The sequence below is a fragment of the Charadrius vociferus genome, unplaced genomic scaffold (genome assembly GCF_000708025.1).
Source record: "Charadrius vociferus isolate BGI_N301 unplaced genomic scaffold, ASM70802v2 scaffold121, whole genome shotgun sequence".
NCBI classification, from domain to species: Eukaryota; Metazoa; Chordata; class Aves; order Charadriiformes; family Charadriidae; genus Charadrius; species Charadrius vociferus.
The window spans coordinates 197,916-224,039 of record NW_009646858.1 but is presented as its reverse complement, the minus strand read 5'-3'; the positions used below and the strand labels follow the sequence as shown (position 1 = coordinate 224,039).

The 26,124-nt window shown below is 47.0% G+C and overlaps 1 protein-coding gene across 1 annotated transcript in view; it reads right to left on the bottom strand.

Moving 5' to 3' along the window:
• SHISA6 (shisa family member 6) overlaps nt 1-26,124 on the bottom strand; it is a gene marked incomplete at its 5' end in the record, with an annotated part of 269,956 nt that overhangs the window by 242,635 nt on the left and 1,197 nt on the right. The window contains one exon of the mRNA XM_009894354.1: nt 10,920-11,080. Within this exon, the coding sequence (XP_009892656.1) occupies nt 10,920-11,080 (161 nt within the window). The remainder of the gene's footprint in view (nt 1-10,919; nt 11,081-26,124) is intronic.

Here is a 26,124-nt window from a genome sequence, read left to right as displayed (position 1 = left end):
CACATCTGGATGTCAAAAGCTACACATCCGGATGTCAGATGAGCTATCCATTACATACCCAAGGACCGATTTATAAGAAGTTAACCATGACTTCCCCAGTATCAGCTTTATTCTCACACGTCTGTAAGCTGAGCTGGTAGTTTTCCCTGACAAGGTTGCAAGAGTTACTTATAGCTTTGTAGGGCCTGCGTGCTGCTGCTCTTCATGGAGGCTGTGGCCAGTGGTCATCTATGGGGTTCACGGCCTCTGGTGATAATGCCAGGAATAAAGTGAACATTTGTTTCGGTACATTTTTGCATAATTCTAAAGTCAGCAAAGTCAACTGGGCAGCAAAGAAAGGAAGCTGATGAAAGCAGAGCATAGATTGAGTTTCAGTATTTGGGCAGGGGTCCAACAAGAGGGGAGGGAAAGTTTACTGATTATGGCACACTCTTAATGGAGTATTGCCTCCAGCTCCTCACCTCTGTTTACACTTCCATAGAGTGTGATAGGATCAGCAATCTTGAAATGGGGGAAGCTCAACATGTAGAATGTCTTTATAAAGATTTCATTCTTCACAGTGTCAAAAGCAACAAGTTGCAGTACTTTGTGGAGGCCAATTTAATTGTTGTCAATACCAGTTGCAAATTGGCTTTAACATTTTAAATTGATGTTTTCTGTAAACTGCTCTGATTAATGGAAGAAAACATTGTGTTTCTGCCTTTCATCTGAAGATCTAATGCATTTTACAAACAATAATTGATCTAGCAAGACACAGAGGCAAACAGGGAGAAGTAAACCTGCTACAAAAACGATTTTACCCTTCCACAGTGCCCAGGGGAGCTGCAGGGTGGTACAGGACATAACAGCTGGTTAGACGGTGGGCTTAGTTGGTTTTTTCCCCAAGGAAACTCCTGAGTAGCTTAGAACTAAAATACCCTAACTGCAGGCAGAATTGTTTTGATAGTAAAATGCCACCATGGTGTCAACTTTAACTTCTGGAAACACCCAAACCTGCTGGCCTGAACCTCAGCCCCCTTAATCTCAAGGCACATGTAGCTTTGAAGGTGCTGATAGTCAATCCCTGTTGGTCATCGAGTTCCCAGAACAGCTAAGCCCATGGTCTCCTGCATGCTTGTGCACAGGCAACCTCTAAACCTCCTCCTCAAGACCATGGTGACACGGGACATAGCTCAGTGGTTACAAATGCAGCACTGCCTAAACAGGGCGATCCCTCTCAGCCCCACTCCTGACTGCACTCCTACATTTCACCATATGTTGAATGGCCTCCTCCTGAGCTGACTTTGCTGGGTTAATGAGTTAAACCAGCTGATGGAAGGATGTGACAGCACCAGAGTCGGCGCAGAGGGAGGATGTAAGGAGAAGAGGATTGAGACCTCTGCCTCAGTGGCAGAAGAGCCATCAGGGTAACTCAACTGCCCGTGAACCTGGAGCTGGAGAGGAACAGTGGGCAAGCTTGCAGATTGAAATCAAGAAACAGGTCAGGGCTCAAATCAAAACCTAAGCAGGACCACGACTCCCCTTGCCTACTGCATCCTCAAGCCCCAGGTGACTTGCTGCCCTCCCATTGCTGGGCTGGAGCTGAGCTCTGTGTTGACCCCCTCCTTGTTTCCCAGGTGCTCCCTCTTGTTGTCATGCCATCTCAGCTCCCACTACTGCCTGGGCAGATAGTGAGTGCTGAGGTGGCACGACAACTTCAGCTCAGACACGCAGTGGTCTCCAGGGAAAGGAGTATCTCCCAGTCCTGCCCTTTCTCACGGCTCTCCAGATTCTCCGTAATACCTGTGCCAGATACCAGCTCCAAGGGCCCTCTGCTCCTGATCCTTTCCCAGATTTGGAGGAGGAGGACAGAGCACAGAGTGAGGGGAACTACCTGGCTTAAACATCTTTCCTTCCTGTCACCCACAACACAGACTTTGTAGCATGAGCAACACAGGACAAGGACATTAACTGGCCTCCCCCCTTAGGTATTACACTCCAAAACTGTTTCCATCTCTGCTTTTATATGTTTTGAGAACAGTATTTCTTTGCCATTCCCAATCCAGCTGTACAGATTCAGGAATTGGGAAAGCATCCAAATGTATCAGGTTGGACCTCCTACACACACAGAGTCTCCAGCCTCCAGTAACTCCTTCTCGCTGCTCCTGGTCAGTGGTACTGTAACACTCCTGCACCCATCAGTCCCACTTCCCAGGACCTCACAGCCCCATCAGCCCCGGGATTTGCTCTTAAGCCCAGCAAATGTTACAAAAATCGAAGCCCAGTTCTGGGAAGGAGGACCATGTGCTCCTGCTTCTTTGCATGTGCAGCAATGTGGGGCACAGGCAGCTGATGCTGCTGCACGATGCGATCCGGGGCATCACCCAGCATGTTGCAGCACATGCCCACAGCCACTCCATCCCCTGCAATGTGCAGGGCCCTGGCTGGTTACACGTCCGAACAACCTGGGGTTGTTCAGCCTGGAGAAGAGAAGGCTCCGGGGAGACCGTACAGCCGCTTCCAGTGCCTAAAGGGGCTACAGGAAAGATGGGGAGAGACTTTTTACAAAGGCATGTAGTGATAGGGGGAATGGCTTCAAACTGGATGAGGGGAGATTTAGATTAGATATGAGGAAGAAATGTTTCACTGTGAGGGTGGTGATCCTCTGGGGCAGGTTGCCCCGAGAAGCTGTGGCTGCCCCATCCCTGGAGGTGTTCAAGGCCAGGTTGGACGGGGCTTGGAGCAACCTGGGCTGGGGGGAGCCAGTCACGCTTTCCACAGTAACGCCTCTTCTCCAGTGGAGCACAGTGCCAGAAAAGTCCGCTTCAATTAATTTCCACATTCTCCATGTGTTTTGTTGTATTGTTTTCAGCAGGTTGAGTTTCACTGTGAGGCTTTGTTTCAAAGTAAATCTATATGCTTAATCCTCTCTCCTGCTCACAACTTGCATTAGTCTCTCTTAAAAAAAAAAATGCTGTTACCATAGTAACCTACAGTTTCTAGATATCGCTGTGGACGATAAGCGCTGCCGTGCCTGGCCTTGTGGCTCTGGGACTGCACTCTGTCGAATGAATGCTAAATTCCACCAAAACACTTTTAGCAGGCACCTGATATTTATCCTGTAGCTCTGGATGTTGCTGCTCTGTCGTGGCTATGTGGTTCATGTGAGTATCAAGGTGTTGTACTTGTATGTGTATACACACACCCCCCCCCAACCTACCCATTTTTTGCCCGTAGCACTCAGACTTTTTTTTTTCTTTTTTTTTTTTCTTCTTTTCCCAAATTTGTCACTTGTTAGCTGTTTTGATGCATGAAACCTTGACATCAGTCACGTGAGATATCTGGACTTGAGATACAAGAAACTGCCGTAAACGCTGTTGCTTTTTATCCTCCACTAAGTTCACTGGTAAATATATTTGCAGTGGGGATATTTTGTTGTCTCATGTGTCTTGTTAGCAGGGCACAGTTTTCCCAAAGGTTCTTTTTCACAGATTACCCTAAAACTTTACAGCTCAGTAAAACACCCAGGAGACTGGCATAAATCAATAACTAGAGGCAGAAGTAGGTGCAGCCCGGGTCTCGCTGCGGGGAGGAGGAGGCTGCCGGGCTCCGGAGGGCACTGGGGACCCCCGGCTGTGGTTGTTGGTGTCAGTGGGCAGCATGTCTTAAATCCCTACGGCCGCTCAGGATTGAACATCCCCACAGCACCAGCTCCCAACCTCTGGCAGCAACAGAAGAGGGAGGGAGGATGTCCAGCGACAGTAAGGAAGGACAAGCAAAGAAACATCTAACAGTTGAAAAGATCTGTTTTGAATGAGGGCAATTAAGCTCATTGCATTGTGGCTCATTCACCTGACTTTCCAACCCATCCCTTCTCTTGTGCTTTGTGGATTACAAGTACTTGGGATAAACTCTTTGCGTTCCAATGCAAGTGTAAAAGCTTGTTGTTAGGATTGCAATAGTCAGGTCTGTGCCTATTTGATGATGCAGGACAAAGCATCCCTCAGCATCCCCTCTAAGAGGTGAGGTCCTGAAGGGAAAGTGCTGGTCCCAGGGCAAAATTGCTCTCTCAGCAGCTGGCCAAAGTGCATAAATTACTCAGGGATAGATATTTGCAAGTTAGGCATTTATTTTTAAGTCAAGGGATGATGTTAACCCAAGCACCTTTTGGAGCAAGGCCCTCAGCCTCTCTGTGCTCCATTTCCCCATCTGTAAAGTGAAGACTGGCAATGCCACAGAGGGTGGGAGCTGCTCTGGTATGACTAGCAGTGAGCGAACACCTATGATGTCCAACACTGTACTGGCTAAATGAAGTCCCAAATAAGTGAGGAACCTAGATCCTTCACACCAAAGAATATAGCAGCTAGTGTCCTCTCTCAGTTGCCCTGCACCAATTCAGGCAGAATCCGCCCCTCCCCACTCTCTGCTGGACTGGTCCTCCCTTTTGGCAATGGTATTTTGGATGCCAGGACACTGAGTAACTCTTGACCTCAAAACGTTCTCGACACAGAAATATCTGACATTTTCTGGCTGCTCAGAAAGTGCATTAACTCATTTGGGAATGTCCTGGGTGGGAAAGCTATGGGAAGCATTGGGGCTTACGGTAACAGAGGTGTGTGGAGGAAAACGCAGATGGAGTGGCACTGGACTGCCTGATCTTCCACAGATCCTAGAGGTTTCAAAGCTGGCCCTGTTTCTTTCTTTTCAAATGTCAGTGAACGGCAACAGGAGAAGGGGAGGAAGAAAAACCCTGTTCCTGGAACTCTCTGGGTGTTTTCCAAGTGGTTTCCCTAATTCTTCACCTGCCTGCACCTTAACTAGTTTCTTACAAGGGAGCACAGGGGCTGTAAAATGCTACTGCAGGGACCGGGGGATCGTTTTACACCTGCTTTGTATTCCCCCGAACAGCTGTAAATGACAACACAAACTGTGAAGCAGCAGGGAATTTGAACGCCTTCGACATACATTTCTACGCTGATCCTCGGTAAATTAATTCAAATAGTTGCTGGGGATTTGGGGGAGAAGCTAGAGAATTCGATGAATGAATAAAGGAAGCAATTTGAAGCAGAGACCAGCTGGAGGCTTGGGGGAAAGGAGAGAGGGGAGAGGAAGAAGGATGGATGGGGAGAAGGCGTATGTAACCTGGAGGCAACCGGAGGAGCCGACTGCCCTGGCTCACCCTGGTCTTTAGGAAACAGCCGGAGCCCGTGCCGAGCCCACCGGAGCACAGGGAGAGGGGTGCCAAGCGCAGCCATCTCCTCCCCTGCGCGATGATCAGGACGGAAGCTCTCCCCGCACTGCTTTGCCTATATTTGGCTAGAGACGTTAGCTACAATTTCCATAAAGATTAAAGGCGTCTCCAGCATTTGTTCACATTCAGAACAAGCTCAGAATATGCCTCTGGGTGGAAGGCACTGCTGAAAACAGCACTTTGAATATGTACATCTCTGGAACATCCTGACTCAAATGGCTTATTAAAAGCCTTCCCCAGATATATCAGGCTAATCAGAGTGCTAGCCTGTGTTGTTTGCTGCGTTCGAAGTGATAATCCTGTCAATAAGCTGTTCCTCACACCTGCAGGTACCCCCGTCCCTAGCTCAGGTGAACAGTGGAAGATTTTTCACACTGGAAAATCATCTCAGTTTACCCCTGTGGTCAGCTCTTCGCTGGCACATCTGGAGCTGGTTTCAGACCAGTGTATTCTGTTGGTGAAGCAATTCGATATTCTGAGAATTAAGAGGCCAAAAGAATATAAAACTAGGCCAGAGTCTTTTCTCCAGCAAGTACAAAAAAAAGGAGTCTTGTTGCTCTTACATCCTCCTGATCCTGGAGGCAGTCAGAAGCCGCGTCATTCCAGTCACAGATTTTACCTACCTGCCTCATGCTCAAGTAGGTGACATCTGGGGACCCTTCACTGCTGAAAGTATTGCACAGCAGCAGCAAGGACATCCTTGTCCTGAACATATTTGGAGAGATACTCCTCCCACATAGCTTCCCACGTAAGCCTAATGGTCCTGAGCACCCCTCTCCCACAGGTCAGCAATACTGTCAAAGTGAATTGTATGAGAAAGAGCCAGTGCGGAAGAGCCAGAACGAGACTGAGAGAATAAAGGATCAATTCAGACCACGCACTGTCCTGGAACATCACAGGTCTGTACCAGCTGAGAGTCTGGGACATGAGCCTTCCTGACCCGTAAGGATTTACCCAAACCAAGCCCATGTCCCACCACTGTGATAGTAAAACACTGATTTACACCAGGCAAAGATCTGTTTCTAATTCTTACTTGGAGTCTTTTGTGGTTTGGTCTCAGTTTGGAAAACAGTAATGAGGCAGCTCCCCGCATTGCTGTTAGTCCCGAGCTGGCTACCCGTCTATCATCAAGGCAGCCAGAAAACTCCCACCTGACAGTTTCTGTGGGGTTGGAATCTTGCATGTGCTTTGCTCAGCCACATTTTGGGATGAAAGCAAACCAACCCCTTGCACCTGACTTTCAGAAGTCCTTCAAATATCCAAGGATGGTATTGGAGGTAGTCATCTGAGATGAGAATCTAGTCTTAATTTTTCCACTAATGCTAATGTCCATCAGCATCACTGTAGCAGGAGCTGCGCTCATCTTTTCTGACACGAGTTGGCTGTTGACGTTGCAGGAGTATTGCCTCTGGCTCAGACTCCGTCTCCTGTGCCAAACGCAACACCTTCCTCTATGGGAGCTCATTGCTGCTTATGTGTGACGTTTTCCAAGCCCGCAGGAACTATTGACCTTTCTCCCATCCATCCTCATTCTTGCCTATGTTTGCAGACCATCCACTGAAGAAATGAGTGGCACTGACCTTCACGGGAGATGTCAGGACCGATAATGTAGCCAAGGAGAAAAGACGGGGGAAATGTTGCTAGAGTTTTCCTTCCAACACCCCTAAAGGTGCTACCGTGATGGAGACATCAAAAATGCCAATAGGTAGCTAGATGAGATGGATTTCCTGCAATTTCAGATTCATCATATTTTACCCGTTACTCACAATAGCAAACAGTGAACTAACAAGAGGTCTGTGTGGGCTGGAGCAGCATTCCTGTCTACAGAGAGTGCCGTAGCTCATACTAATTGGGTGGTGCGCAGCTGGAGAGGTGCGTTCTGACCCATGCAATCCGTAGGCACAGTTTTCAGCTTTTCTTATTGGCAAAGAGCCTACCACCACCAAAACAGCGGCACTGTGTAAAAGCACTGAACAGAAATGTCAGGTGGGTGGAATGGGAGATGAACTGTCCCCCACTACCCCAAAAGGGCATGAGCTTGATTCTCAGAGGAAAGCAAAAGTGGCGATAATCTCTGCAGAGATGCTCTTCAGACACTTGGGACCCTCAAGCTCAGCAGCGTGGGAAATGCATTCTGCTTCTGATAAAGAGCCATCTCCTACAACACCTGGGGAATATGGCCGTTGTAAGGCAGAAGACTGAAGCCTTCTTGAAAACCAGCTGCCTTGTCTGAAGAATGACAATTGTCCCCATGCCTAGGACAGAGAGACCTACTTCTCTTTTTCCCTTCAATAAGCATTAGTTAGACCTGGGTTCTTCCATCTCAAAGCTCAACAGAGAAGTACAGACCAAACCTAACACCAGGTCCTCCTGTCCCACTGCAGAGCTCAGAGAGCTCTGAAACCACCTGCTGTGGAGCGCCCGGACAAACACACAGAGGACTTTGCCTTGGTCTTGAGCTCTCCTTCAGGCACCTGTGGTAGCTGGAGATGGTGCCCATGTCTTGGAGGACTACCAGAGGAAGCTGTATGTTCCCATCCTGTGATGTCCTGCTGTGACCATTGGAGGGATGTCTGAGTGCTTGCAGGAAGGGCGGCCGTTGGCCGGTGGGAGACGGACTCCCCTCCACACTGCGTGAGGAAACAGCAGTCACCACCCAGCAAGCAGTGCCGCAGGCATGCCCTCAGCAGCACCTGAGCACGCCGCTTTGTTTGGGCTCTACTGCCTCAGACACAGACCACCTCCATTTGCCATTGTCACCCACAATCATTTTGTTCACTGACACCAAGCAAGCCTAATGGAAAAATGAAGCCATGGTTTATTTAGCAAGACGTAAGGGCGCCCTTCTAGTTTTAAGTTTGGAAACAAAAGTTCCAAGTAGAACAAATATAAAACTCAATCTCAGCCTGTAGGTAACAACTATAGTCCTTTCTGGTTGCTTAACCTCTCACGCTCCAGAGTCCTGAGACAAACCACAGCCAGCAGACCTGATACTTCAGATCCCGCTGCAAAACCTGCTGCAGTCTTCTTAAGCCAATCTGCAGCACCAGTGAGCAGTGCTTTTCCCGGATCCTGCTACAACATGCTACGGCCTCTGCTTTTTTCCCCCCAGCTGTCCCTCATTCCCCTCTTCTTATTTCTTTTCTTCCCCACCCCCTCCAAAAGCAAATATGGATGGTGACTCCTCTTCTACTTCCATATCGGGGCTTAGCAGCTTTATTCTAGCTTAACGTGCTATAACCCATTCTTGTTCTCCAACTTCTACTTTCCTCCCAACCTAAAAGATTTTCACATTCACTTATACAATTTCCTGATTACCGCAATAATCTGAAGATTAGCTGAGTAACAGAGTATAGTTATGACAGAGCATCGCCCTATTCTGCAAATGAAACAGTATAAAAAACATTAACTCTATAGCTGTTTTATGAGCTCATGATCTTTTGTAAGTGATTAGCTTTCTGTCTTGTATGATATATGAGGACATGTTAATAACGGACACCACTGAGCCAGGAACAAGTTCTTTTGGGCAAGCTGCAAGAGCAAGTTCTCCCTTCCCGGCTTTGGCACGGGCTCGGCGTGAGACTGGGTCCAACTGGCTGCCCCCAGGCAGAAGTGATCCATTACCCCTACGGCTGCCAACGGCTGTGGAAGGCTGTGCTGGAAGTAAAGCCCCCCTCCTGTCTAGCTGGGTTGGTGAATATCTCAGTGGGCTCCTGTTGCCCGTGGTCTGCCTGTTTGAGCCCTGTCTGAACTGTAATGGCTTTTCTCCTTCACACGAGATGGCAAACACACAGACGAGCAGAGGCTGAATGAACAGACCATCATCTTTAACAGCATGCCTTTTCCTTCCCAGGCATTTTGCCTTGCTCATCTCATCTCCCAGTCCTCAGCAAGGACCAAGTAGACTCCTTACGGGCTGCTGTCACACTGTGACTGTTGGTACTATGGCACCGCTCACGATACCTGTGCTCTGGTCCTTGCACCCTTGTGTGCCTCCACTAATGCAGCAGTAAGTCTTAAAAATGTCCATTGAAGACATCAGCTAGCAACAGACACCAGAGAAGAATACTGCAATTAGACATTCCCCTCACAAACCTTCCCATGTGCCTTTTCTCAGACTTCACAGTGCCCAAGCGTGACACCCAACTCAGACTTCCAGTATGCAGCTGGTCACTTCTGCTGCAAGCAAAGAATTACTTCTGCATCTTCGTTCAGGATTTGCCTGCCCTAACGGACCAATGGGAGCCAACAGGACCAGACAAGGTGTCTTCTGAAAGGGATTCTTCTCATCGTAAGGTTTATGTCAGAGTTGTTCGCTGATGGTGCCTATACCTGTTCACTGGCCATAAACCCTTATTTCTTGTGTTTCTGTCCCGGGGCAGAATCACATATCCTCTCAAGAGCCAGTCCCAAGCCCTAGATATGCAAAAGCACCTTCTTCTTCCAGAAAACTCACCTCAGGTACCGTTCTCCAGCCCATTTAATTTTACAGGTATAACTCTCTGGCATACAAAATTACAGGGTTCACTGGCCTCTAAGTGAAAATTGGAGAACAAAGAAATCCTTCTTAGTTCTCGGGGGCATTATTTTGTTCCCAGCAGCAGGGGAGGCTTCCAGAGAACACAGTCACCTAGTCCTGCCTCCGCAGGGTGGTACACATTGCAGCAAAACCCTTCTAATAGTCACCACAATGGAGCAATGAAAACCAAACAGCCACTGCCCTCAGTCACGGGCTGTTCCCACAAAGAGCAGAGCACACCCAACCCCGCAAGTTGTGGAGCAGTCTGAGCTTCTGCTAGCTCCTTTCAGAAGCTTCCCCAGCAAGAACCACTAGCAAAATCTCCTCTGATCACCGGGTGACACGGGTCAGGAAATGCCACCCACAAACTTCTATGCGAAGCTGAACAGCTTGTGACTGAATGAGGGCATATCTTTGAGGCACACGTCCAGCTGCAACCGAGAGATGGCAAGCGATGGCAAGTCTACCCCACCCCACTTAATGAAGGTGGTCAGCAACCACCGAGACATCATTTTGACAATTAGCAATATGTGAAGCATTAAATACAGCAGAACAGTATCTTTCCCTAAGAGGCCGGAATCCTTGTGCCACTGGGGAAATCAAGGCAAGCAGCAGTCAAATGATTTGACCAAATTCACCCAGCCAGCAGAAGCTGGAAAAAAAAATTGCGTGTCCCAATTCCCAGGCCAATGATCCCGCAGGACCTCGGGCCAGTGTCTTTAAGCTCCTGGGATACCCTCTAGGTCACCTTTCACACTGTCCTCTCAGCACATGCCTATAGTTCCCCTGAACGAATAAGGTGGCCCCAATTATGTGGATTTCTTTCTCAGCTGCTGTGCGCAGAGAGCCCAATTATGCTTTATAGCATGTGTGTTTTGTTGGAAACACACAATGTTCTAAGCTTAATACATGCATTTTGGTATAAGCTGAATTTATACCTCACTGATTCTGAATTTTTAAAATGCCAAGAGAGAACAGCCACTCTGTTCAGCAAAAACCTTAAAGAATCATCACCGCTGATCCTTGCACTCCTCTGCTCCATCTGATTGCCTTTTAAAGCCATCTTAGGTTTACAAAATCGACTTTTGTAAAGTGTGATGTTCTGCTGACTTCTAACACAGCAGCGGTACAACCACCTCTGAAGAGAGCGAGCAGGAAAGCAGCACTTACCTGGGTTACTTTTGGCGGTGCGCACAGGGGTGTAATGGTTTTTGGAAGATGTCCTGACTGGGGTGTTTTCTTTGGGGGAGGTATCTATGGCCGAGATAGTTTCTCTTTCACAGTGTGCTATTGGGATTGGTCCCTGCTGCCTTAAGATGTCAGCCAGAGCCCTGGGGAGAGAGAAATAGGGAAAAAACGTATTTTCACACGGTAGCTAGAATGGCATTCAGTATTTTCACTTCCACAGTCACTGTGCAAATCCAGCAGTAGTTGAATTTCTACCATAAACAGAAAAAAGCAACAATAACAAAAAAAATATGGCTTAAAAGCTCAGTTTCTTTTTGCGTGTTTGCTGCATGTATCTACAGGCTTGCCTGGCTATTGTTTAGTTTTTCATATGCTTCCACTAATTCACTTCACCCCAGGGTTATGTTATCTCTCCATCATTTTCCCTGCTGTTACTGACAGTGCAGATGAACTGTTCTCCATAGCATAAAGCACTGCCTTCATAAAGAGTCACCACTAAACACGCCAGAGCCCTAAGGCTCAGGCACTGTGATCTTCTAAAGGTTACACCAAAACTGCCCTGCCCAAGCCAAACTTCTCTAAGAGTGAATCAGATTTGGAGTCCAGTCCCCACACTCCTTAAATCCTTGGTTTTTTTTCTGCAAGAAACTCAATGTACAGCAGTGGTAGAAGTGGGTTTCTTAAAGGAGAACCAGCAGTCCAGAAGAAAAGGATTAAACAATTTTCATGGGTTAATGTCAACACAGCCATTACCCTACCTTTAGCTTTTTGTCCATTAGGGATTGCTTAATGGTACTGAGGTCTCTCTGCTATTCCCCAAGAAAAAGAAATGTCACGCAGTTCAGTTGCATCCAATGTTTTCCCCTTGGATGAGTGGATACTCAAAGATTTTTTTTTCCCTCTGTGAATATCATGGACACAGTGGAACAATTATAGCGTGAAATGCACTGATTTTTTTAGTGCAGCCACAAGCTATCTCTTGAGCCATAGGAAAAAGAGGAAGGGGGTGGCTTGTGTGGATTATAAGGGACAGTGGCATTTTAAAGATGATAGAGTTTGAAAGGTTCTTTTCTCTTGGCAGAGGGAATATGCCTAATGTCACCTTGGGTACCAAGAAAGATGTAAGAAGAGAAATTCCTTCCTTGCATATTGATGAGAGTGATCCTGGTGTTGCTCATATCTACTAGCGTTCCTTAAATGACAATTTCTGGTCTTTCATATGAGAAACAGTTTGGGACCTGAGTCCGTTCCATTTTCCAAATCATTTCCTCTACAGACTGCTACCCTTGTACATAATGAATTGCAACACTAATGGGCTCTACAAAAGAAACTCTTGGAAGATCTCAGAGGCTCCAGAAGAGGATTACATTAGTTCACAACCACCCTGCACAAAATAAGAATATTTTTCACCTTATTTGATTATGCATTGGTTTTGGAGAGATCACACATAGAGGCTATAACAAATCATTTTATAAGTATACGTGCACACATACTGATAAATATGGTGTAAAGGGGTTGTCACATGCAGGAGCGTAAGAGCACAGATTTTTTTTTTTATGCTAAGATAGGCTCAGAGAGAGGTGGAAGTGGCAGCAATAAGAGACAGTTACTTAGCCCCATCTTAAATCAGGGCTCCTTTTGTTTGCTCCTATAGTTATTCCTCACTGAAGAAGAGGAACTGCTATTTGGTGTTCTCCAAAAGATGCTGAATTCCTATTGATAGACGCAGGTCTGTGGGTGCTCACCATCTTTTACAATCATGCCTGAGGTATCTCAAACTGGTCACCAACTTACAGCACATGTTTGAAATTTTGGCCCTTGCCCAGGGTTGCACAGAACGTGAGTGGCAGAAGAAGGACCTGACGCTGAGGCCTGAGGTCCCTGTCCTATGCGATACTGCACAGTTCCCTCCTGAAAAGAAGATTCATTCAACCACCAGTAATCCTGAAGGCTTTTCAAGGCAAATACCTCCCCACTGCATTACACATATTGCTGATTGGGAAGGATGTGGGAAGCTAATGAGGTCTGTCTATTTGGCACCACCATCCAGTACATCCCGTTGGAGACAACGCATTTTCTAAAGACAGCAGGTTGGCAGAACCGAGCCCTTGGTACATATCTCCAAGATATATTAAGCATCAGATGACCATTTAATGGTATCTGCAGTACAGAAATGCTAAGAGTCATTTTTCAATCACAGAGATTGTATTAGGACCATTATTTACCAGCCCATAGTGGCTTGGGCTCATTTTGAACACTTGTTGAAGACACTCTCGGTGTCAAGAGTGCAATCACTCAGAGTACAGAGGAAGATGACAGCGTGGATAACACTAAAACACTATAGACCACTTAGTTTAATATAATAGAGCCATCTGGGCAGGAAAGGTCAGGTCAGGGACTAGTGTGCACTTGGAAGGGGCTGTGTGGGATGAGGTACACAGAGGCAGCACAAGAAACTCAAAGATGAGCAGGTGGAGCTGGAGGTGCTGGTGGGATGGAAATTGACGAATACAAACCAGTTCTCCCCAGAGCTGAGTTTGTTTAACCTCACAAAGAGAGGCTAAGGGAGAACCTACACCCCACTAATGGGGAGCTACAAAGGAGACAGAGCAAGGATGTTCTTGGAGGTGTAAGACAAAGAAGATGAGGCAATTAGTTCATGTTGCAATAAGGGAAATTCCATTTGGTTATAAAAGAAAAAAAAATCACAGTGGGATAGCAAAACACTGAAACAGGGACCCAGAGAGGCTGAGGGATCTCCACCCTTGGAGGTCTTCAAATTCAGCTAGATAAGGCACCAAACAACCACCTCTACCATTGAATTTAGCCTCACTTTAAGCAGATGACAGGATGGGGTACCTCCACAGGTCCCTTCCAACCTAAATTCTGCTACAATTCTGAGTCTAGGACCACCTTACACTGCAGGTCACCTTGTTTCTCCTGAAACTGTTGTCCTTTGTCCTACTATGATTAGTCTTTGAAAGGAGTTTGATACAGTCTTAAGGACACAGCTAGCAACTGCCTGGATGGACAGTTTAACTCCATTCACTAAAAATACTTGAGGCAATAAAAGTGAATATACTCTGGAACAACTGGAGCCAGTGAGAAGTGCCTCATCCTCTCAGTCATTATCTGCCTGAGAGCTAAACCTTGAGCCTGCTGCCCTCCATGGGGACAAAACCATGCGTCCAGGATAATATTTCAGTTTGTGAACAGTTTCTCATAAAACTATGCTTGGTTGTTCCTTGGTTACAGCCAGGACCTGAACTCACTGGTCCTTACCACAAACGAAAATACAACTCAGACGGCAAGAACAAATTTAATCCCTTCTTGGTTTTTCATCATGAAGGAATAGTAATAAGAGCTACGCCCTGAGTTAGTTGTTGGTCACAACTTAACAAAGAAATGATTTCTAGTTGGGTGCCAGCCACGTGGAAGGGAGGAGACCTACTTTCAAATGAACTGAAGAAATCACAGGTGGTAGGAAAGCAAAGTCTGCCATGTCGGAGTATACATGAGATAAATCGAACACAACCATCAAAAGCAGACCTAGCTCATAAGCGTACGGGAATAAAACAATGTGGCTTCAGCAGTGCTGAAAGTGTAATCTTGTTATGCCCTCAGCACACCAAACTGTGTGTCCTGAGTGCTCACTCTTTGTCCTCTTCTTTAACATCTACAGAGAGAAAAAAGACCGTTCAGCACCAGCAGAACAAAATATTGTAGGGGGAGGAGAAAGTCAAACTTGGATCAAACTGGTCAGTTCCTTGCCAATTCAATCACATCGCTGTGTGCGATCCAGTTTATTTCCATAAAGCACAGAGGGCCGAGTCCCACGCTGGTGGAAGGTCAGTCACACTTAACCGAGGAAGGATTTGGTCGGTATAAGTCTCTTGGGTACCACCGTTTAATTGTCCACTGTAAAAGCTTGAAGCAGGGTAACAGAGTCACTTGAAATATTTGGGTCTTGCACGTGGAGTCATTTGGGTACAATTAGTCCCACTGATGTCAACCACATCCTAATCACCTGCACAAGGCTATGAGACACTTCAGAAATCTTTCTATGACGACACATTTCTTATCTCGGGAAAACAAACCACACTCACTGGAACGCGTTACCTGTGGCAGCGGATGGAGCAGCCAGAGCTGCGTAACTGTACAATCATATCCTGAGATAATGATTTATGCAGCTTTTTTATTAACGCCATTTACGTGAGAACACTAAAGCTTCTTTCCACGTAAACCCAGAATAGATATAGTGACATCAGGGACGTTTTTCCAGGCCAGTGCTGGCCTAGCGGTGTGGGAGAAAAACCTACTGATGTCCTGCACGGTAGGACATCCCAAGGCAGAGCAGGTCAGGTCCTGCTCGCCAGTACATCAGCAGGGAAGGCTCTCATGCAACTTTGGACTAAGTGAGTACTTTGGGAAGAAACACAGCGGGATGAACACAGGGACACTAATGCAAAAAAAGCAGTTGTGACCATTCCCAAAGGGGGGAAAAAAGAAAAAAGGTCTTAAAAAGGTCTTGTTGGAAATACAAAGCGCCAAAAGGGACGGATGTAAGCAGCAGGGTAGCAAGGCTGGGCATCAGCTGGGGGCCTGATGTTGAAAGATGAAATCAACAGACTTTGCTAAAGAGAAAAGAGGGTGAAGGCAAACTGGCAGAGGGGTAATGTCAGGGAGTGATGGAAAACCAAAACAGAACAAGGAGAAAGTGAGCAGAGTGATATAAAATGGAGGAAACAGACAGGAACAAACCGCAGTAAAGACCAGGCAGGGTGTGAAGTCCAGCAGATGTGCGAAGGGTATTCATCTCTCAGTACTAGCATGGAGATGTGGGAGGGAAGAGAGAAGCTACTTTGTGCAGTAGTGAAGTAAATCATCAGTAATGATTTTTTCAGGCTCAAGGGAGGTGATCCTTCCTCTCTACATAGCACTAGTGAGACACGTCTGGAGTGCTGTGTCCAGTGTTGGGCTCCCCACGGACATCCTGGAGTGGGTCCGGTGAAAAGTCACAAAAGTGCACAAAAGTGCACAAAAGGCTTAGAGTACCTCAAATAAGGGAGAGAGGCTGAGACAGCCGCGACTGCTCAGCCTAGAGAACAAAAAGCTCACGGGATCTTATCACTGTGTACCAATAACGGATGGGAGGGATGGGAGGAGCCAGGCCCTTCTCAGTGGTGTCCAGTGACAGGGCAAGAGGTAATGGGCACGGATTGAAATACAGAAAATTCCACTTGAGCACAAGAAGAAACTTTTTTTACGCTGAGAGTGTTTGAACACTGAAACAGTGTCCCAGCAGGTCCCAGAGTCTCCATCCTTGGTGACATTCAAAACCCACAGTCCTGGGGAACCTGCTTTAGCTGACCCTGCTTGGAGTCCAGACTGGTTGATCTCATAGAATCATAGAACAGAAAAGAATCATAGAATAGTTTGGGTTGGAAGGGACCTTTGAGGGCCATCTAGTCCCACCCCCTCCCCTGCAATAAGCAGGGACATCTTCAACTAGATCAGGTTGCTCAGAGCCCCGTCCAACCTGACCTTGAATATTTCCAGGGATGGGGCATCTACCATCTCTCTGGGCAACCTGGGCTAGTGTTTCACCATGCTCATTGTAAAAAATTTCTTCCTCATATCTAGCTTAATCTCCCCTCTTTTAGTTCAAAACCATTACCCCTTGTCCTATCGCAACAGGCCCTGCTAAAAAGTTTGTCCCCATCTTTCTTATAAGCCTCCTTGAGTACTTAAGTACTCAAAAGCCGCATTTCCAGAGGTGCCTCCAACCTCTGCAATTCTGTGATTCTGTAGAGTTTGTGTAGCCAAACCAGATTGTCCCACTGGAGGGTCCAGCCCCATGCACCATAAAAAATGGGCTCAAAACACAGCAGAGACAACCCCCACTAGGGAGCAGATCCCGATCCCTCTAGACCCAGACTAAAGCAATGGCTGCAGTGAGGTTTCCGCAGGCTCGGCGATGTCACTGACAGCAGACCCAGGCTGAGAGAGCTCCAGGTCCATGTTTGTAAGTGACTCTTCCTACAGTAACTTTCACACTGTGAAACATTCCCACCTTCCACAGCCACTACTAGTGCCTCATCTTCCTGACCTCAGCAACTCCAGCATGGTGATTTGCTTGTCTCCTGCACCCATGGGGAGAAATTCCTTTGCTCTTAAGTGTTCTGTGGACTGTGGGAGGAAGGATTTGCATGTTATCCCTGAGAAAGCTTGAGGCAGGGCTGGTACCAGAGCCCACAGTTTCCTTGTCCAGTGCCCCTTTCACTGGCCAAGGAAGCCCCACCTGAATAAACACACTCCAGGTATCCCCAGCTGTTTGTCAGGTTTCTTCAGGACCAATCTGTGGAAATGTAGAACTCATGACAGTGCCCCGGCGCTGGCAAGGACTTTATGGACTGTATTCAACAGGGATATCTCCAGTTCACACATGACCCTCTCTTCACAGAATCACACAATGGTCAGGGTTGGAAGGGACCTCTGGAGATCATCTAGTCCAACCCCCTGCCAGAGCAGGGTCACCTACAACAGGTTGCACAGGACAGTGTCCAGGCGGGTTTGGAATGTCTCCAGAGTGGGAGACGCCACAACCTCTCTGGGCAGCCTGTGCCAGTGCTCCGTTACCCTCAAAGCAATGAAGTTCCTCCTCATGTTAAGATGGAACTTCCTATGTTCAAGCTTGTGCCCGTTACCTCTCGTCCTATCACTGGGCACCACTGAAAAACGACTGCTCCCATCCCCCTGGCACCTCCCTTTAAGTATTTGTAAGCATTAATAAGATCCCCCCTCAATCTTCTTTTCTCCAGCCTAAAGAGACCCAAGTCCCTCAGCCTTTCCTCATATGAGAGATGTTCTAATCCCCTCATCATCTTTGTGGCCCTTTGCTGGCCCTCCTCCAGCAGATCCCTGTCTTTCTTGAACTGGGGTGCCCAGAACTGGACCCAGTACTCCAGATGCGGCCTCACCAGGGCAGAGTAGAGGGGGAGGATGACCTCCCTTGACCTGCTGGCCACATTCTTATTGGGCTGGAGCAGAAAACCACAGGGATCCTGGGGAGAAAGGGATCAGCAAAGAGCTGAAATGGAGAGCAATGTCTGGTTTAAGAAGCGAGCTTGTGACACTGACATTTGCCTCTGCAATGAGCTCTGGGACACATCGGATACTGTGAGAGGGGGGAATGCAGTGCAGCAGTAACATCCACCTGCCGAGGCCAAAGGGACCTTGTAGCCAGAGAGAGGGTGAAGGTGCAGGGGCTGTGAAGGACCAGCTTGCTTTAGCACACCCTGCCCTATCACCAGCCCAGAAACTTAACCTGCTGTCTTAATTACCAATGAGTTAACAGCAGGCTGGAGGACTGCTGTCCTTCACCACAGACTTTTCCAAAAGCAGTGTCCTGTTTTCCCAACGTCCACAGATTTTCAACACTAATGGATAGTATGAGTGTGGGCACAGGTTTCCCTTCTACTGAAGACAAGGGGAGCTTTGCTGACAGCCTCAACCAGCCGGGATGCGGCCTGTGGGAAATGAGATTGGCGTAGAGAGGTCTGCAGATGCTGGACAGGAAAAGGCGATGGGAAGAGCTGACTATTTGCAGTAGTGCAGATTGTACACACGTTAAACTTCACTCAGTTGCCTTCTGAAAATCCCCAATCTTGGAGACCAAGCATACAGGATGTTAGAAAACAGAATTTCCTATTCCAAGTCCCTGTGAAATTGGGGAAGAATGGAAAAAGAATGACCAAACAGATCTGGCAGAGCACAATAAAAAGAGCAGTGTGTGGCTGAGCTAAAAGCCTGCTAAAAGCATAGCTGTGATGGAGTTTGTGGCAGAACTCCAATCAACTTCAGCACAGCCAGGATCTCACTACAAGTCCTTAAAAAAAAGAGTGAGGTTAAAGACTCCCCTACGCTCTTTTACTAACCCAGAAAGAAAACGCAGTTAGTCTGAGAGAGGCGATTTCTCCAGACACGGAGCCAGCTCCCCCGGGAGGGACAGGTCTCTCCAAGGGAGAGGGATTCCACTCACGGGCGCAGAGCACGGCCGTGCATTATTCGTGGTTTGGTTTGGTGCCTGTCCCTGCCTGCCGCCCGCCTTGCGAGGCTTCAAACACTGACTGCACACAGCCACGTGCTGCTCTTGACCGAGGCAGGTCACACCGCAGTTTCTGCCATGCTGAGTGCTGCTTTCCCCGTTATTCCCCCACGCTAGCAGTGAAAGAACAGAGGAGAAGGCAAGCATACACCTCCCTTCATCGGCTCTCCCCATACCTGCTGCCTCCTCAGCATCACCCCCAGGGCAGGCAGCGGACCACCCTCTCTGCCAGTGATCTCACCACCAGAAGGACGGGGCTTTAATTGATTACACAAACACCACTGCAAACTGATCCACAGAGGGAAACATGGGGATGCTGCTGCCAGCACACCCTTCTGGGAGGCAACCTCCTCTGTGCAGAAGCGACTCTGCCCAAGCAGAGCTTGTTTCTGAAAGTGCTAGAGATGCTCCAGTTCCAGGTCAGCGAAAGAGATAACCGGTCTCTACAGCTGCCAGAAAGAAAAGCAGCGGGTGCTTCCCAGCAGGGTTTCTGGGGAGGAACACTGGAAATGGTTTTTCATAGTAACCTGAGCGGGCATGTGGTCAACACCTGCGTGCATGTGTGTGTATCTGTGCGTGTGTACAAGAATAGGTGAATGCACCCGTGGAGTTCAGAAGGGAAAACGGCTAAGCATCAGGACACCCTTCCAAGAGTAAAGCATTTGTGTATGAGCATGCAGCATAAGTAAGGAAATATTCTTTCTTAAAAACAAATACTATAAGGAAAAGTCAGATGCCTTCTGAAAAATCTTTATGCCAAACACAAGAATTATTTGTGAACTTCCTGGGATTTAGTCAGGCTTTAATGACAAATTTCACTGAAAGACTAATTACAGATGTGCTAAGGACCATATCCTGACCCCAGATTATGACAGCAGAATGAGGCTGGCGGTTTCCCTGACTCACTCTTCTTGGTGAACTCAAAATTGACAAATAGGTGACATAATTGCATTATAGATACACACCCATTGTACGAATGCATGTATGTGGAAAATACGTTCCAGCTGAAACAGAAGTAGTGTAGGCATTACACTGATAAATCAACAAGAAAACAACTGTCGCTGTGAGCTCATCATCTCTCCCATCTTTATCACGTGAGGTAGAATCAGCAACTGGCAAGTAAAGCTCCTGTCTTTGGGACAGGTTCGTTAGGCTGTACACCAAGAGCAGTAAACACTAGCAGCACTCAGACTGCACACCTTACACAAGTACTTTACACAACTGACACTAATACACAAAGTGAGTAAGTCTCCCAGTGTTGCTGTGGTGGATGTGGGCAAGGAACTCACTACAGGCGGTAACCCCACAACGCGTCATACCAGCTCCTGCGAACAGTGATGCAGGAGGTCCACAGAGAAAGAAACTGTCAGGTAAAGATTTTGCAACTAAAAAGTTAAAATAAAAATTTCCAACTGAGGTTTCTTGGCAGAGGGCTGTTACACCGAGCGGAAAGTGGCCAGGGCCGCGAGGGGGATGCTGCTGGCTCAGAGCAGAGCTGCCACCTGCTGTACTGTCGCGACAGTTCCTCACAGCAGCGACCTGCCCTCCCCGCCGCCGGCCCCGATACCCGCCCGGCGACATCCATCCCCCGCTTTTTGCCTGAGAGGGAGAGAAAGGGAGACCCTGGAAAAGCCACCCACGCAGGAAAGCAAGCACGGGTGCTGGGAAGAACTGGAAGCGGTGTTCTTCTACAGGAAAAGAACCCGGCGCCGGTCTTGGTCGTGGAAAGAACACAAAATTTTAAAATAGCATGTCTTGCCAGGTATTCCACAGGCATGAACTTCTGCAGGAATGATGGTAAGAGCGCAGCCGGTACAGTTTGTCCGCCTGTTACTGCCCGTGGTTGTGTACCTGCGTGCACAAAGCCCATAACACCTCTGGGTGGGTACGCAGCGCTTTGGAAAACATGAGTGCACGCAGCAGCGGTTTCAGAGACAAGGTCTCTATTTGGCACCAAATCCTACACTGTAAGAACAATTAAGGGACTTTCAACCTATTGACAAAACCTGTACTTTCTCTGAAGAGCCCTGCCATGGCAATAAAGGAGGTTGGGGCAAGAGCTGAACTACAGCAAAATATTTATTGTGAAAGAATTTTAGGCTTATCTATCTGGGTAATGAGACATTTGAGACCTCCATGCAATACAGCGCGCACAGATCTAAGGAAATACAGATTGCCCATGCGAGTAGGGGCAAAGGCAAGCAAAAAAGCACCATGATCTCATTTTGCTGATAAGGTTCAGATCTTCTTATGTGAAACAGAAGTTTTAAAAGGCGTCTGATCTCCAAAGGCACACAGATCAACTGTTAGTCGAGGATATAAGAGATTACAAAACTAAAAGAAATAGAAGTTCAGAGCCAGACTGGATTCCCTTGACACCTTATGATGGAGGGTTACTAATAGAAAAAGTTAATTAGAAAGCAGAAAAATATCAAATAAATGGGAATTAAGAGCCACTGAAATGATTTGGTGAAGGCAGCATGGTTCCTGAGAGCAGCCTCTCCCACTGGGAGAAGTTCAAAAAGAAAGGAGAAGACTCAGAAGCGGTCAGTGGAAGTCTGGAGCGAGGCAGCCCCTGCGCTGCTACCAAAGCCAGTCTCTTTATAAAATAAAGCCAGTCTCTTTATAAAATAGTTTCAGAGAGGAAAGCATGGCAAAAAAACCCAGTCACCAAACTGTGCAAACTGTGTCCAGAGCTTCAGACTGAAGTTTCCCCCATGCATTTGAGGCAAAAGGAAAAATATTTTGTGCAGGTACATGCATACAAATACACATCCTTGCCTTGATTTGGCTAACTGGGAACGGGCAACTCATCAACACAAACAGGACAAGATTCAAGTCTTCTCCCTGCACGGGAATTACCCCAAATACACTAAGGTGCGGTACTGGTTTGAAACAGAAGAACAAGTCATGAGTAACTTTTCTGAGGCCAAAAGATTGTGCCTTTTTTCTGTGTTACCTTAATCAAGTCTGACACGTGCTTATGGACCTACATTCTGTGCCTATGGGAGGGACAGGGCACTTTAGAGAAGAGACTGAGAAACCAACAGGAATAAACAATACAAAGCAGGGCAAAGAACAGATGAACGACACATGAGTGAGCCAGATAAATGAGAGAGAGTGGAGTCAAAAAACCCAAACCAAAACAAAAAAAAACCCCAGAGCATAAAAACAAATCAGTGGAAAGAGAAAGAAAGCAGCAACAGCATCCAAAAAAGAAAATCTTCTGCATAGTTCCTATGGCCAGGTGTGTGTTTAGAGCACTCTCTCCCTGCCCTAGGGAGGTATGAAGTTTGATTGTTTGGCTCAAGCTCCACGAAGCAGAGGAGAGCAGAGCCGAACGAGCCAGCTGTGATCACAACTAAGTCTAGGGACAGGTAGTTTTCACAAGTTCCACTGTTAGCAAAGAGGGCTGAAACTAGCTACCCTCCAGCGACCCCAGCACCCTACCCTCCAGCACCCACAGGACCCAAGAGCTGTGGTGAGACGAAGCCTGCAGGAAGAAAAAAACTCCTGTATTTTAAGCGAGCATCATGCAAAACAGTGCGTGCAGCATTCCCAGATCTGTAGGCAAACAGAACCATTGCCTCCGATTCCTGTTGAAATTCAGAGCTGCAGAGTAAAAATGGCAAGAAATTGATCAATTTAACTGTGGCCTCTACACGGGAAAAGGATGTTCATTTATAAAACCGGTCCCTGTTATTATTCACAGAGCAGAGGATGCAAAGGGAGAGACCAAAGAAAAGAGCCACACAAATATCTCTTCTCTTTGTAGCAACAAAGATGCCCTCGGAATAGGGTAACGTGAAGCACTCTGAGTAGAAGGTGCTTGTTTCCCTTCTCCCTTTCAAAAGCCAAAACACTTATTGGAGACAGTCATGCAAGGACAGATACAGAAGACGGCTGGATACAGGACACAGAGCTAGTTTTCTGGGAAAAATCCCAGTGCTGCTTCCCAGCAGCTACAGGAGAAGAGCTGGGCTCCCACCATGGCCCCAGGGCCACCACTGCCACCGTCTCCCTCTGCCTGGCAAGTGAAGGCTTCGGCTGCCCACGCGGTGAGACATTGGTAACGCTTCAAACCCCAGCTGCAAACTCTTACCACTTTTCAATTTGTGCATTCCTATCTCAGCAGAGAGTTAAAACATAGGAACCTCTTGGATTCATAGCACGCAAGGAGTGCACATCATTTGGAGGGCCTTTTTCACCAAAAAATAGATACGAACTGAGAGAGTGCATGCATTTGTCCAAAAGAAGAATTGGGTACCGCTGCTGAGGGCTAAACAGGGGTCACAAAGCGATACTACTAGCAGTGAATTATTTATGTGCTGTAGCGTGGGGATTTAGGGTCATGGCCACGGGAAGAGAACATTCTGGGTCACCACTCCTTGCTACTAAAAAAACATACCCAGCTTCGAAAACAAACAGCCGATATTCCTTGTTCACCATCAAAGATGCCCAAACTCATTCCCATACTGAAAGTAAAGCAAATACTCTGCCCACTTAAGAAATGCTTGAGCACAAAAACCCTGACAAGCTGACAAAAACAAACCAACCATCCTCACAAGCGCAGTCAGAGGGCAACAAAACATTGCTGGCTATAACTCTCAGAAATCAGCCCCAGTTTCTACCTGGCGCCCAGCATGCATCAGCTCTGGCTGTGTAACTCCAAAGTAAGATCCGGACAAGAAGCAGTCATATATGGTCAGGCTGAAAGATCCCATAATCATTAAAAAATCAGCTAAGTTTAAAGCATTACAAGTGCTTCTGTAAAATATGAATATTTCAGCTCCTCCTGTTTTTCAAAGCACTTCCACTTACTGCTCTTAGAAATGAACTTCAGTATCAGTTGCTGTCGCTGCTCAGCCCAGAATCACAGCAGCGCCTCTGCTTTAAAGGTACGTGGTAGTGCCTGAAAACAAGACCAGCTCTGAAACGCACACACATATCTCAGTGCACAGACAGCCTTTCATTTCACATGAGAGTGACAGTTCTCCTGTGAATTTGTAAACCCTCCTTTCTATCAAACGACATAAAATGAGCCCGGCCTCCATCAAAATGTTCTTTCTAACTGAGTTAATAAGGATTTTCTGCAAAAAACGGATGAGAACTTAGCAGAGAAATAACATCTACACACAGTACTGCTAACCGACCATTTACGATGAAATAAAATTTAAAGTGTGATCTTGCTCACGGTGAAGTGCGGGGAAGTCCTACTTAATCTTCCCTGGGTGTGGGGTACTTTTCACGATGGGCTGTCTCTAGTCCCCTGTAATAATTTCTGTTTATAGTGTTGTCCTCCTCATCCCAGAGGTTTTGGTGGGATGCACACTGAGATTTAATGCACTTGTCATCACTACAGTGAATTATTCTGGATGTTGCACTGAACTCCAATTGAGACAACCTCAGACAGACAGAAATATCTGACCACATTCTGATGCTCTCCTTCCTTCCCTGTTACTCAGCAGCAGTTCTCAGAGACAAAGACAAACCATTCCACTCCTTGTATTTACATTCTGCTTAGAGCGCTGATAGCATTTGTCCTCAGACTGATGCAGACCCTGTCTGCTGGAGATGCAGCTGGAGATAATATTTAAACCAACGTGCAGTTTTGATCAAGTTCGGGTAACACAGCTCTGAAAGGTATAATTTTTTTACCAGCTACCATATTATAGAAGTCAATCAATTCCTTAAAATGCTCTGAAAGTCAAGCTTTCCAAGCACTCAATCTGCCATTCATACTTCTACACACAGGTGAATCATTTTGCCAGAACTTATCTAAATAAAGAAAAGCAAGCATCAAAGAAATGAAAACATCAGGAATAATTCAGACACGTCTGGCAACACTGTCTGCAATTTCAAAGGGTGTAGGATCCAACCCTGCAGCACGCTGGAGCTAGAGCACAAGTAACATATGGGCATCCGAGTCAGATTCCCGAATTAAGCGTGAAGATAAGACCCAGACAAAGTTGCCTTGAAGCCAAAAGAGCTGGCCAGTTGGGCAACTAGCCCTTCACTAAGAAAATACTTAAAAGAGCCTATTTCCTGACTAGGCTACTTTCAGGACCCTTTAGTATACAGACAGGAGTGACCTAAAAGACAGTACAATGGTTTTAACACCGTGAAGTTATTTTCTTGCACAGAGACCAGTGGCAGGCGGGGGTTTGCGATGGAATACGTGGGCCAGACCCTCAGCAAGTGCAAACCAGCACTACTGTCTGTCCTCACTGAAGACACAGTAATTCACACCAGCCAGCACCCCTGCCTGTGTAGTCCTACAAAGGACTAAATAAATAAAAATAAATAAAGTCTAAATAAAACACATCTTCCCAAATAAATAAAAACTGCGTCACTCATCTCTTTTTCTTAGTAAAAAGCTAAAATTTCTTCCCCCAGACTCTGGTGACTGTGATTGAAGTTCAGCCTTAAAAATATCATCAATGATCGCAATTGTTTTGATTAAAATTTCTTAATTAAAATAATTTTTATGAAGCACTATCTGCTAGAGATAAGGGTTTTCCCCACTCCTGCTTACAACTGTTCTTATAAAGCAGCTCCTCACCAATTTTTATGTTCAAACGTAGGAACCTCTTGGATTCATAGCACGCAAGGAGTACACATCATTTGGAGGGACTTTTTCACCAAAAAATAGATATGAACTGAGAGAGTGCATGCATTTGTCCAAAAGAAGAACTGTTACGGAAGCCTGAGCTTTGGCTTTTAAACAAGATTTTCTCTGACACGTCGAGAGCATTCTCTGTTATTACAGCAACGTGTCAAACTGCTGAGAAAAGGACACCAAACTACTTCCTCAGCAGCCAGCCAGAAAGGACAGGCTGCTAGCCTGAGTTACGTGGATTTAGAGGGGAAAAGAAATAAAAAAGGACAGGAAAAATAACACTACCACTGCTTTCCCGAACATCCCTTGCGACCACAAGGCAACGGCACCCGCCGGGAGGATGCAGAGCAATTTCCTTCGCGCTTTTTGAACTTCTCCCTGGCCGGGCCAGGCAGAGCAGGACCTGCGGGGTCCAGAGCCCTGGGGAGGGGGGTCCAGAGCCCCGAGGGGTGCTGGGGGGG